The 14,584-nt window shown below is 44.0% G+C and overlaps 1 protein-coding gene across 7 annotated transcripts in view; it reads right to left on the bottom strand.

The window, feature by feature from the left end:
• The window catches only part of INPP4B (inositol polyphosphate-4-phosphatase type II B), an 813,539-nt gene that overhangs the window by 114,369 nt on the left and 684,586 nt on the right, over positions 1-14,584 (bottom strand). For all 7 annotated transcript variants that reach the window (XR_015869683.1, XR_015869684.1, XM_088445787.1 and 4 more), the window contains one exon: positions 5,730-5,868. Coding sequence is in view for 5 of the 7 variants with exons in the window: in XM_088445787.1 (XP_088301913.1) it covers positions 5,730-5,868 (139 nt within the window). In the remaining 2 variants the exon portion in view is untranslated. The remainder of the gene's footprint in view (positions 1-5,729; positions 5,869-14,584) is intronic.

The following is a 14,584-nucleotide window of genomic DNA, read 5'->3' as shown; positions in this document are numbered from 1 at the left end:
ATGAGTAAATGTATAAAACATTACCATCTGTTACTATGCCACGTGAGTAAACATATAAAACATTACCATATGTTACTATGCCATGTGAGCAAACCTAGAGTAGATGTATAAAACATTACCAACTGTTACTATGCCACGTGAGTAAACCTAGAGTAGATGTATAAAATATTGCCATCTGTTACTATGCCACGTGAGCAAACCTACAGTAGATGTATAAAACATTACCATATGTTACTATGCCACGTGAGAAAATGTATAAAACATTACCATTTGTTACTATGCCATGTGAGTAAACCTAGAGTGTATGTATAAAATATTACCATCTGTTACTATGCCACGTGAGCAAACCTACAGTAGATGTATAAAACATTACCATATGTTACTATGCCACATGAGTAAACGTATAAAACATTACCATCTGTTACTATGCCATGTGAGCAAACCTAGAGTAGCTGTATAAAACATTACCATCTGTTACTATGCCATGTGAGCAAACCTAGAGTAGATGTATAAAACATTACCATATGTTACTATGCCACATGAGTAAATGTATAAAACATTACCATTTGTTACTATGCCACGTGAGTAAACATATAAAACATTACCATATGTTACTATGCCATGTGAGCAAACCTAGAGTAGATGTATAAAACATTACCAACTGTTACTATGCCACGTGAGTAAACCTAGAGTAGATGTATAAAATATTGCCATCTGTTACTATGCCACGTGAGCAAACCTACAGTAGATGTATAAAACATTACCATATGTTACTATGCCACGTGAGAAAATGTATAAAACATTACCATTTGTTACTATGCCATGTGAGTAAACCTAGAGTGTATGTATAAAATATTACCATCTGTTACTATGCCACGTGAGCAAACCTACAGTAGATGTATAAAACATTACCATATGTTACTATGCCACGTGAGAAAATGTATAAAACATTACCATTTGTTACTATGCCATGTGAGTAAACCTAGAGTGTATGTATAAAATATTACCATCTGTTACTATGCCACGTGAGCAAACCTACAGTAGATGTATAAAACATTACCATATGTTACTATGCCACGTGAGAAAATGTATAAAACATTACCATTTGTTACTATGCCATGTGAGTAAACCTAGAGTGTATGTATAAAATATTACCATCTGTTACTATGCCACGTGAGCAAACCTACAGTAGATGTATAAAACATTACCATCTGTTACTATGCCATGTGAGTAAACATAGAGTAGATGTACAAACATTACCATCTTTTACTATGCCATGTGAGTAAACCTAGAGTAGATGTATAAACATTACCATCTGTTACTATGCTACATGAGAAAACCTAGCGTAGCTGTATAAAACATTACCATTTGTTACTATGCCATGTGAGTAAACCTAGAGTAGATGTATAAACATTACCATCTGTTACTATGCTACATGAGAAAACCTAGCGTAGATGTATAAAACATTACCATCTGTTACCACCTGCTATTCATAGTCTACCAGTTGTATTTAGTAGTGCAACTATCACAGTGCCAATGATATACAATGGTTCCAGACAGCACCGGTGCAAGGTTTACCGGGACCCTTCGTAGAACTTCAGCCTACTACTGTGGGAGACAGGGTGCGTGCAGGCAGCAAAGATGGGCAGATAGAGGACAGGGTGGGCTGCTGACACACAGGCATGCAGATAGCAGCAGGACAGTAAGGAAAGGGTCGAAGGTGTTCAGCAAGGTTGGGGCTGACTGCTAAATTCTGGGGAGTAATGGTGCAATAATGATGCACAAAAATATTACAATGTGGAAAGGCAGGGGTTAATGGAGGCTGGGGATCGGGGATCTCTGAGTAGCAGATAGGATGCAGGGGATGCGCTGGTGCCACGGTTTGTCTCTCAGGAACAGCTGTGACAGAAATCTGGTGCAGGCTCTGAGAATCAGGGGTGGCCTCCCCTTACTTGTCTCCCTCAGGGGCGGTCCTGACAGAGCCCAGGGAGAAGGCACCTGCATCAGTCCAGACTACAGGGGTGGCCGCAGGAGACACCAGTGAGTTAGGTCATGTATAGGGTTGGGTTGGATAGCAGCGGCTACTGCTGATTATAACCACAGCCGCCACCAGCTCCTTTTAATAGAAGGCAGCTGCCTAAAGTTGCCTAATGGTAGTGCGGTCCCTCGTTCCAGACTCTCCAACATGACCCCTTCTACCAGGTATAAAATGCTCTGGTCCTGGACTTCCCACCTAAATTATGATCGCGATAACTGGTGTTGAACTAGTTAATTGATGAGAGATGTTGTTTCAACACAGGTTGCTGCAATCATACATTAAGTAAGACCAGGAGCAGAGCATTTTGTACCTGGTGGAAGGGGTCATGTTGGAGGATCTGTGGTTCTTTTTATTTAAATTCTTTAGTTACAAACCTTTATAGGCATCTACGAAAATTTTCCCTTGGTAATTATGTAGTCACATGAGAATGACCTGTTTTTCCTGTTTGAGGGCTTTTTTTAAGTAAATTATACCCGTTTGTTTATACTTGAGCTGTTATTTAATTATGACAGCAGTATAGCCATCATAAAAATAGATTTTAGTAGTGTCACTTGCATATTTATATAGTTTGCAGGTGCCTAGTAGACGTGACCACAAATGTGGTGAGCATGCTTTTGGTGCCAAGTCTCTGGTACAGTATTTTAAGATTGAGAATATGTGGAACACCAACAGAACTGCAGCCTGACACAGAACAGACACAGGATACATTCAATTGTAACAGGAGGGCTTATAACATGCGGACAACTGTGAATGGGGTATAGGGCATCAAAGATCCCTATGAGATTTGCTTTTTTCCTCTGCCTAACAGGTGGTTTACCTGTATTAGGCACATTTGCAGGTAAACATTCAGATTTGGGAATAGACTGGTACCCATTTTACAACAAATTTTCAGGTCCAACCCAGGTCACTGAGCACTAGCTTTATGGCGTGTCACAGCAGCTTAAAACCCGTTTATACCGCAGGCTGGACCCAGGTTATTGCTGGGGCTTATCCTCTGCTGGCACTTGGAGATGACATCTTCTCCTAGCACTGGTGAGCTGGCTGTTCCTATGCTGTAAGCGTGACAAGGGTCAGATGATCTGGGTCTCCCGCTTACACTGCCCTGTAATCCGGGTCCAACTCTGCTCGCTACCTAGGTTGGATTGCCGGGTCACTGGGCCAAGGTTATCTTTCAAGGAACAGTTTACACTAGGCCACAACACGCCAATAATCCAGGTTATTTGGCCGGGGTACAAGGGGTATAAAAGAGGTATAAAGTAGGGAAATTAACTGTGCACCTGGGTAAACCATGCTGCAATGCACGGGGTGCAAATACTGCAGGGTTAATATTGGCTGCTTCTGCCTGTAGCCCACAAATGCTGGACAGCTTTATATTTACAGTTTGGACATACTCCTCCCAAATCTAATCTCTTTGCACATTTTATATCTGCCCCAACTACAATGCAGCATGGTTTTACCAAGATGCACAGTTACATGCTCTATCGTAAGGCTCATACACACTAGACGATGTGTGTGATGAGTGATATTGGACACGGCGGGCGATATTGGACACGGCGGGCCCGGCTGGGTGCCGACATCGGTGAGTATATACACACTTGCCAAAGACGGCCACGGCGGAAAAAAAACGGGGGGGGGGGGAGGAGGGGGGTTGCCACCCGGGCCATGCTGCATTCGCCAGCATGACATTGCTAACAATATCCCCAGATTGAGCTGCATGTTCAGCCGTCTGGGGATATCGTAAATGACCCGCAGGAGCGTGCATCATTGATCGTTCACTGCATACACATTGGACGATTTTAACTATATATTGTTGAACGATATCGTTCATATCATTCAGAAATATCGTCTAGTGTGTACGCGGCTTTACTCTATTCCCAACTCTGAATCAGGCCCTGTGTCAGAAACACATTTAGTGTACAGTATGGGGATCACTTTATTTTCACAGTCCATATATTGACCAAATATGTCAATTTCTGATTAAGCCTGATACAGTATATAGTATCAATATATTTATATTGCTACAAAACTTTAGTAGATAGTTTTTTTTCCAAAATGCATTACAAACATTACAATGACTTTCTATAGAAGAACAATATAAACTATGGGGCCGGATAACACTAGTAAGTCTGTATTACTGTATACTGATGCAGGGAAAAGAGGAAGCATTCACGTGTCACCTGTACAGTATGTAGCAATTTTGTCAGTTTGCCATTGGCTATCACTGGTTCTCAGTGGGTCTGATAATTCTCATTCTGAAACCATATTTTTCTTGAGATAAAGAACTTTTCCTATACCTATTGCACTGTCCCTAAAGGGTTATGTGATTGCTACCTGTGTTTTATTAGCGCTTACTGCTTCCAGCACTGGCTGCCATCAGTCCAACTCTACAGACCCTGCACTCTGTACTGTCACCTGCATTCCTCCTGCTCCCAGCTGAGCTTCTATAATAACCAATTGGAGAAATCACTGAATGGATGGACTACGATAGACTGTAAATATTTATGACTAGAAAAGTGCCATAAATATTTTGATTAGTAAGGATTTGTTGAAATTACCTTATATACAGTTACAAAAGAAGAAAATTTAGACATAATAATGAAGGAACAGAACAAAAATGTATCTAATTTAACCATACGTTTACATTCTGTCAGTGCACTGATGTGGCGGAGGTAACCGTGCAATTGGTGGTATCTCTTACAAGCTATGGGCCAATTCATTACGGATCGCAAATGCGATTGCAATAGCGATTAGGCATGCAGTTCCACTGCAATAGTATGCTAATCCATTGCGATCGATATGACGTCGCAGCACAACACAAGGACGCCCACTTTACCGTACACACATCTGTAATCCTTAGCAATACTGTGAAGCCATCGGTACAATCGAGTACCATCGCAGGCTCACGCACACTTGCACAAGCACTGATCTTACTCAGGAATTGCTAACCTCGTTGCACGCTATGAATACACAAGCTGCGTGTGGCATCACAGTGGCTAATTTATGCACGCCCATGCAACGGTGTTCAAACGCACTGACACGCCTGCGTTTCGCCAACCACCCCCCATCACCGCCCACAAACGGCACTTTCTGTCAATCACTCTGCAATGGGTCTGCGTAGTCACTGCGATCGCAGTCCCGATCGCAGTTGCCGGTTCGTGCACGTGCACTGCGATGCATATGCATGCACAGAACATAACAATCAGTCGATTTCGTGCGTAATTGCAGTTGCGATCAGTGATGAATCAGGCCCTCAGTGTTGCCTGCACAGATTACTGCAGGCATAGCTGCGTGAATTGTTATTGAATCCTATACCTTCCTTCAAGTAATCTGCGATGTCATCCTGAATAACCCTGTAGATTTTGGCAGAAAAACAATAAAAGCTTGTGCTGCTGACTCAGTATGCTGCCCGTTGTGAAGCTGTTAATACTAATTTGTCATAGATTGAAAGGAAAACACTGTGCAGGTTTCAAGTGCTTCCTCTGCTGAACCAATTGAGCATGTCCAGCATATCTGAAAGTACAAGGAGATACAATATGATAAATGATCTTCCATCAGGGATATGGCTGCTCTAATGCTGGTAAGTGTATTAGCACTTCTGGGAAAGACCATTGTCTTCTTCCCCTCCTTATTGTTGTAAATAGATTTGTTGCATTCAATGCAGTTGGACTATAGTGTTCGGAAGATATCTTACCATTTATGGGCGATGTGATGAGATCTTCATCTATAGAATCGGGTTTTATATCTTTTGTGCTGTCTTCTTGTTCAAGCAGCCTGTCCGTCATGGCAATAATGCAATTAAGGCTCTTGCCTACGTTGGCCCACACCCTATCCTGAAAAGAACATAAGCATCACAAAACATACACGAACACAATACCTACACAATGAGCAGGAGATTGATATACAGTGACACAGCATCAGATCAGCACATCCTTTCAAGCTCAGTTTTTTAATTGGCATAGAGAACACATGAAGAAAATAAAAAAAAAATGAAAAAACACATATCAGAAAGCAGAAATATAATACTGTGATGTTAGTGGTGATAATGAATAGTAGGACACCAACATGAATACTGTTAGTTTTCATATACATACAGGTTACAAATGATCACAAAATACATGGCAATAATCAACTAAGGCCCTCATTCAGAGCCGCTCGCTAGCGGCCGTACGCTCGTTCCGAGCGATGTTCGCACATCTGCGCATGCGTACGGTTTTTAGTACGCATGCGCGAACCAGTCAGTGCGGCCGAAAATCGTTTGTACGCTATATAGCGAGTACCTGCTATTTGGAGTGACAGAATGAGGCGTATGTGGGTGGTAACAGGGGAAGGTGTTTGAAAACGGGGGAGTGGAATTCGAACGCAGGCGTGCTTAAAGGTCAAAACGGGCGTTTTAAGGGAGTGCATAATTAATACAGCAGCGTCATTGACCACGTCACTTGTTTTTTTTTAACTCAGAACTGCTCGCAAAATAGCGGTTGAAAAAACCAACCACAAGAATAGCGAGCAGTTCATACGCTGTACGATGTACTCGATTAATCTAATAAATAGCGGACATGACGTATGGTGCGAGCGGCCAGGGGGCGTTTTTATCAAATAAACGAGCGTATGTTTTGCTCGCTCGTTCAGACTTAGAGGTGTGAACAGACTGCAATTTGCGAACGGATCATTTGAATAGCCACCCCTTGTTTTTGAACGAACGACCGCAAATAGCGAACGGCTCTGAATCAGGCCCTATGTCCTAACTACCGTATGTAAAGATTAGATTACCACCTTTCATTCCCACATATAACACTGGTTTGTATAACATTAGAAGGACTGAAGGTAAAGGGATATTTTTTCTGTTTTGCAGATTTTCTAATCTACAGTATGCCTTTACTGCACCTGAGAAATTTCTCAAACACCAAGACCTGCCCGAATGTAGGAAGGCTTTCTATGACTAGTGTGAGAGTACTGTATATCAGCTTCCAGGATCCTGAGCATTTCCCCAGCAAATTGGGCAGTCCAATAATTTGTTGTGAATTGAATCATTGTTGCCCCACGCCCTGTGGCATGTTGCACTGGATGACAAGGGCCAGGGCCATGGTGGATTGTGTAAGTAATAAATGGGTAACCGAGGGGTGTTGGGGTGTTTTTATTTTCAATACAACAGTTTTTCAATTCAGTGTGTTTCTTGTTTTTATTTTAATATTTCCTTTCTAGGTGCACTACAGGTGCCAGCAGGCCCTGACAGTCCTGAAAATTGGTTATGACAGGGCTTGCTGGGATCTAGAGTGCACCATTAAAGGACAACATTATTCATACTATTAACGCTTCATTACCTCCTCGCCCACCTTCCTGAGGTATGGAGAAGAGCCGTAGTCTTATTGGTACTAGGGCTGCTTGTATCGAGGCAGGGGCCTGCACATTTTTCTTGTGGGTTACACACCCCCGGGGAAATCAGCCCTGGTGACAAACGGCCTGCGGCTGGTGGAATCATGGTGGGGGTTCCCTCATTGTAGGTCTCCCTCTATGGTTAGGCCAGCCCTGGCTGGTCATGTCTATTGCTGGTTAGTGAAAAATTGGGAGGAAGACTTTGTCCTTCTAACTTTTTTCACTTACAGCCTAGGTTTGAAAGTATAGTCACTATATACTGTAAGTACAGTTACTGTGATAGCTATACAGTTATCATTATTGAGGGTGGAGAGCACTATTGCACATACTCCATATTAGATCCTCCAGGGATGCTTCAATCCCCTACCAAGATGACCATTGTCTGTAGTTCTGCTCATGCACGGTGCCATTTTGTCCCTATGTTAGAGTGCCAAAGTAGAATACTTAGCTCTGGAGAGACCCACTGTTAATGCATTCCATAAACGCCACTACCGTTAATGAGAAGCTGCTTCCGCTACAGCGCTGCACCGCAGCTAATTGGAATCCCCCTGAGTGTGTATAACAGGTTGAGTACAGGATGCCAGCGCTCAGGATCCCAGGGCCCAGAATCCCAACGCCGGCATCTGGACAAGGTTAGGATACCGACACCTGCAGGTAAGTATTCTAACCCTAACTTTACATCTAACCCTCCCTCCCCGACAGGGCCGGATTAAGGGCAGGGCGACAGGAGCGGTCGTCCAGGGTCCCCCACACATAGGGGGCCCCCACACACTGTCCCCGACCCCTGGCCACATGCCCGGCGAAAAGGCTGATCGCGATCTACTGGAAGCTCGTGGAGCTCCCGCTCGTAGATCGCGATCAACTAAGGTAAGTGGGAACGTTGGCCTCTGAATACTGATCGCTTCAGAGGCCATCGTTCCCAGTGATGCTTTGCGCGGGTGACATCATGACGTCACCCGCGCACCGCAGAGGAGATGAGCCTGCGCGCCTCTACAGCAGACAGCGGCAGCAGCAGTAACAGTGATGGCACGGGACTCGGGAGCCGTGACAGCGTGGAGCGAAGACAGGTAAGTTTTTTTTAACAGGGGTGTGGGAGGGGAGGGAGAGCTACTGGGGGCACTACTTTACGGGGCATATCTACTGGGGGCATTTAAGAAGAGGCACAACTACTGGGGGCATTGCAAGGGGCACAACTACTGGGGGTATTTAAGAAGAGGCACAACTACTGGGGGCATTGCAGGGGGCACAACTACTGGGGGTATTTAAGAAGAGGCACAACTACTGGGGGCATTGCAGGGGGCACAACTACTGGGGGTATTTAAGAGGCACAACTACTGGGGGCATTGCAAGGGGCACAACTACTGGGGGTATTTAAGAAGAGGCACAACTACTGGGGGCATTGCAGGGGGCACAACTACTGGGGGTATTTAAGAGGCACAACTACTGGGGGCATTGCAAGGGGCACAACTACTGGGGGTATTTAAGAAGAGGCACAACTACTGGGGGCATTGCAAGGGGCACAACTACTAGGGGCATTGCAAGGGGCACAACTACTGGGGGTATTTAAGAAGAGGCACAACTACTGGCGGCATTGCAAGGGGCACAACTACTGGAAGCATTGGAGTAGGTGCTCAACTACAAAGGGCATAAAAGAAGGGGCACAAATACTGGGGGCATTGGAGGAAAGGCACAAATACTTGGGGCATTGCAGAAGGGGCACAATTACTGGGGGCATTGAAGGGACACAACTACAGGGGGCATTGCAGAAGGGGCACAACTACAGGGGGCATTGGACATCAGGCAGATAGACGTGTGTGTATATTATATATATATAACTTATTGATGGGGGCCCCCACACGTTTGTTGCCCAGGGGCCCCCACAGGCCTTAATACGGCCCTGCTCCCCGAAGCCTAAACCTAACCCTCCCCCTAGTGTCTAACTCTAACCCTCCCCCTAATCCCAATACTTACCGTCCCGATGCTGTTGCCGGGATTCTGACTGGTGTCATGATTCCGGCGCCGGCATTCTGAGCACCGGCATCCCAACAGTCGAGATATGATATACATCACGTGTATAACTGTGAGTATGGCTGTACTACCACTGGTTAAGTACTGGGCTCTTCATTGTCTCAAGGTATGTGTCATAGCTGTATAAAACAGGTGAATACCAACAAGAAAGAGACCGCACTAGTCAAGGTAGGATCTACTGAAGAAGTGGATTTGAATTTACAGATGTGTCATCACTGGCCTCTGCTGCATTCATGCCAAACAGCCCCTCTCAGAGTGCCTGGTCCCTTGAGACTGGGCATCTTTTTAGCCAAAAATGTGTATAAGTCACAATGCGATGCGACTAGGACACACCAGGAGACAGTGCTGATTAATTAGATATGTGACACTTGTATATCTGTGTGCGACTGAGTCTGTAAGTGGAACTTGATGAGGTAAAGACCTGTGGCAGCTGCATCATAGGACTTAGATTGGTGATTCAGAGACTCTGTCGCACACAGATTATATATATATATATATTCCTTCTCCTTTATGCCTTGGTGGAATCTCTCTCCTGGTTCCTCTACAATGGCTCCAAAATTTTTGGGAAAGTATTCCAAGTGATTGCAATGGTAGAGCTCAAGGAAATATGCTGGCACTATATACGTAAATGTTAATAAACAAAGTGCACTAATGCTTTGTATATTTCTAAATTTTACTAATATTTGCTTGCAGTTGAGACCACAATAACTTATTTACAACTTCCTTTGAAGAATTCCAAGCCTATCTTTTAAGAGATTCCTTTTTTTTCAAATTCCTAGGGCGGGATGTACTAAGCATTGCATCCCCGATGCGGTACATCTTGCCTGGCTTCGGGTACACACCGCGGTTGATATGTGCTGTACCTTGCGATGGCTCCGGAGAGAGAGACTTCCGGATTCAACACCCAGAAGTCCCTCTGGCGGTCTTCTGCGCATGCGTAGAAAGCCACGGGTCGAGGGGGGTGATGGAGGGGATCCGATTGGATACCTCTCAGGGGGAGCAATCCGATAAGATGCCCATAGGCTTCTAAGATGGCGTTACCCATCGGGATGAAGCACCAGAATATATTGCATTCCGATGCTCAGTACATGTGGGACCCCTGAAAACTGCATTTTCGAGGGTTTTACTGCCTTTTCCCATTTAGTACATCCCGCCCCTGGTCTGTTAGGTGTTTTCAAATGGCTGATGCAACAAAAATCCCTTCTTTCAATTTGGCATCTGACAGTCCTAGAAACCTTTTACACAAAAACTGAAAATGCTCTCCTTCTTTTGGCAAAGCTACATTTTTCTTGCATCTTTAGCTGCTTCTTAGCTTGATGCAAAAAAGTGGTAGGAGGACTTTTTAGGAATTAACCCAACTTTCCTGGATAACTTCTTCATCCAGATTTTAAATTAGCACTATTTTGCTTTTTGATCTACTGTTGGCCTTTTACCCGGCTGTCCTTCCATCCTTGATCCTTGTAGTTGAGCTTTGAGTTTATTTCAGGTGCACAAAATGACCAACTGGGACTGAAGCCCCCATGTCGTCTTCTTTTTTTTTTAACTAATCCTTTTACAATAGATTTGTCAAATAATACTAAATTCTGTAACAAAGTGGCTTTTACATAAGAATATACAAATGAATGGATAGCAAAATGTAATTTTAATTTCATGTAAAAATGGTACATGATGAAATTAGTTTTAGTATTTATACTGAAATTAGTACCCTAAAATCTATGGACAGTGTGAACATTTTTCAAACAAATTTTCCATTACAGACTGGTGGTAATAATAGGACATCCAAGAGCAGATACAAAAGGTCATATGAGATAGAATGACGGAAGAGCGGTCAGGGTATGAGAGATAGATTTCTGTGTCATTTGAAGATATAGGATATTATTTTGCCAAGAGAAGAACTGTACAGCAAGATCAGAGGGCTAACAGAGTTTTGTGAGACCCCAACAGACAGTGGGAGTACACTATGAAGCAGAATTTGCCAGAAACAGAGCTTGTAAAGGTGCAGCTCCCGAGGTAGGATATGAGCCAAGAAAGAGCTCTCACAAGACCAAATGGTGAAGATTTTGGAGCACTTTAGACAGATTTATTCTTATGACTGATGTAATTGGGAATTTCATTAAAGAATGTAATGAAAAATGCCGGTTTGAAAAATTGCTGCACTGCATATACTTACAACCAAGATTCACTAATTGTGTGTGTGATAGATACAGAACCAATATGCAAACGTCAATTAAAGACAGAGGGCCTGATTCAGCAAGGATCGCAATAGCAAAGCTGCACGCAGGCATATACTGTAGTGTGTAGTGCACGCGGGCAGCTTTGCAATTGTGATCATACTTACCTACCTTTTATCATCTCTTCCCGGGAGAAGTCCGGGTAAGAGAAGCAGCAGGGGGCCGATGGGGGCGGGACCTAACAATTCGCGTCATTAAGCCCCGCCCCTCGTGGCAAAACTGCCGCGATTGGGTAAAATTTGCATAGGGCACGGGGTCAAATGCTGTGATTCATGCAGAATCACATCTTAAGCCCCGCCCCCTTCACGGAGACCCGCGATCGCCGCGGGTATTCTCCTCATTCTGCCCACTTCACTAGGAAGTGGGCAGAATGCGGGAGAAATGCTTACCCTTCCGGGGGTGCGGGGGGTTACCCGAAAAATCGTGAGCCTCCCGCGAAAACCGGGAGGGTAGGCATGTATGATTGTGATCCTTGTAATAATGCAAATGCCACAGGAGGTGTACGACACCGCCTGCTGCATATGCGATCCTAGCACTACAACGGAGGTCGCAGGCTAGGATCACCATAGCGACAGCTTACCCAGGCTGGCCGGCTTGCCAGCCCAGCAGACTGCGTACGTCCACGCACTTCCTGGACGTACTGGCCACTCCCGGAAAATGCCGGCTGCCTCTGCACTGCCCCTTAGATGCCTCTGCCTATCAATCAAGCAGAGGCATTCAAGAGCTTGTGTGCATCTTAGAAGGAGTCATTCTGCACACTCACAGAAGGGGTCCTGCACACAGAACCAATATGCAAATGTCATATAAAGACAGAGGGCCTGATTCAGCAAGAATCGCAATTGCAAAGCTGCGCGCAGGCATATACTGTATACTGCCGATAATCGCGAATCTGCGTTTAGCAGTGCACTTGCATGCACTGCTGAATCAGGCCAGGAGTAAACAGAAAAATAACATGTATATAAAACAGTTAAACTCAAAATGTTTTTTTTTAAATGTGTGACAACCTATACATGGGCTATATTAACAAACACACTGGGAGGAAATCTCCCTGCGTGGTTTACCTTCACAACACAGGCTCTAATGAATCATACCAACTTCAATTACCACAGCTAAAATTAGTCTACCCACATTCATGCTGGTCTGTAACACAATGTTCCTCTAAGGTATTATTATTATTTTTCACAATTATACAGAAGTTAAACAGTTTTCCCTGCAGATCACAATTCATTTTGCTTTCTTATTGCTGCTTAGCTGTTGAATGAAAAAAAAGTGTTGTCATCAATCAGTTGATGTAGATATTGCAATTACGGCGGATCTCCTGAAGATATAACAAACCAGGCAGACTGGCATGATCAGTCTAATGGCGGGTATCCACTACCCGATTAAAATGAGCGATTGGACGATAACGATATCGTTATCGTTCACAAATCGGCCATGAAAATGTTGAAAACGACCAGCGGTGCGCGCTCCCTCTGTTCGTTTTTGACATCTATCATCGCCTGAACATGCTGGTCAAGCTGCTGACAATGACAGATTGGCCGTGTTCAGGCATGAGGGTGGGTGCCTACAGTGAGCGACTGATCGTTCAGTGCAGGCACAGACTGTGAAATGACTGCGCGATTACAATGTCGTAATCGTGCAGTCTTTTCACAGTCTGCTAGTGGATGTGCCCCTTAAACACACACCAAGTAACATCTGATAAATAAATGTACAGTATTTTAATTCTATATAATTTCTATATCATTTGACAGGTAAAAAAACAGATATACAGTATACTGTGAATAAATGAATGAACAAAAGAATTAAAGCCAATATGTTCAATATCAATTTGAACCATATATTTAACATGTAATGGTTAATCTCGACCTTGACTTTTGATATCTACTATTTATCTTCCCCCTAAACAGACAAAACCACATATAGCACAGTCTCCTAACAATTTAGATGTAGCTGAGATTGACAGAGAAGGTTAAATTTCAAAAGAAGTCAACAAATGACCATGACCAGATAAACTACAGTAGAATCAATGGCATATCTACTGTATAATGGGCCCGGGGAGGTCCACAGTGCACTCCCTGCACCCATAAATGCTTATACTTACTTCTCCGCAGTCCATACGTGCCTACCCTCCTGATTCGACCAGGAGACCCCGGCAGCCACCAGCCCCTCCCCCCCCCTCCCCGCGGATATAGGAGAATAGGCAGGTGATATGACTCTCACCGAATCGCATCATTTTGGCCGCGCCTCCTGCTTCACAATCCCGGTGATCCCGGCATTGTGTAGCAGGGCCAAAATGACGCGATTGCGTGGTCACGCCCCGCCCCACCCACAAATGCCAGCCACACCCCCTTGATTTGCCGATCTGGCTGACCCCTCCCAGACTGACAACAACACCCAACCCAATGCTCTGACAGGAATATCCCGCTTGCCTAAGCGTGTGAATGACAGACCTTGTTTGCCCTGCTTCCCGGTATTTCTGTTGGAGACCTCATAAACTGCAGTCTAACAGCACATGGCTGGTAACACAGTGAAGCAATTAAACTGATTCTATGGGAGGTACTGAGGAATACCATTCCATGAGTTAACCTAATTAATGTATTAACTTTGACAGCTTTGAATAAACTAAATTTGCACAGAAATCAGTTAAACATTTTTTATTTCATGTTTCTGTTTCTGTGTAAACAGAGCTGTTCTGACAGTAAAAGGAAAGGCGTTGCTGATCAGACCCAATATGTGCTGCAATATGTGCTGCTTTTAATTCTTATCAAAGTGTTATGAATAGGATGATGTTAGCAATACAATAAATTGTAATCTACACAGTTTACAATATTACAATAGTAGGAGTAGGAGGACACAGTGCACCACAATATATTAAAATACACATTTATAATAGACCTTCTCCTGTGCCCAGTATTTG

Source organism: Taudactylus pleione, unplaced genomic scaffold (genome assembly GCF_031769625.1).
Source record: "Taudactylus pleione unplaced genomic scaffold, aTauple2 ptg000389l, whole genome shotgun sequence".
NCBI lineage: Eukaryota > Metazoa > Chordata > Amphibia > Anura > Myobatrachidae > Taudactylus > Taudactylus pleione.
Note: the sequence above shows the minus strand (reverse complement) of the source record. Positions and strands in the feature narration are given on the sequence as shown.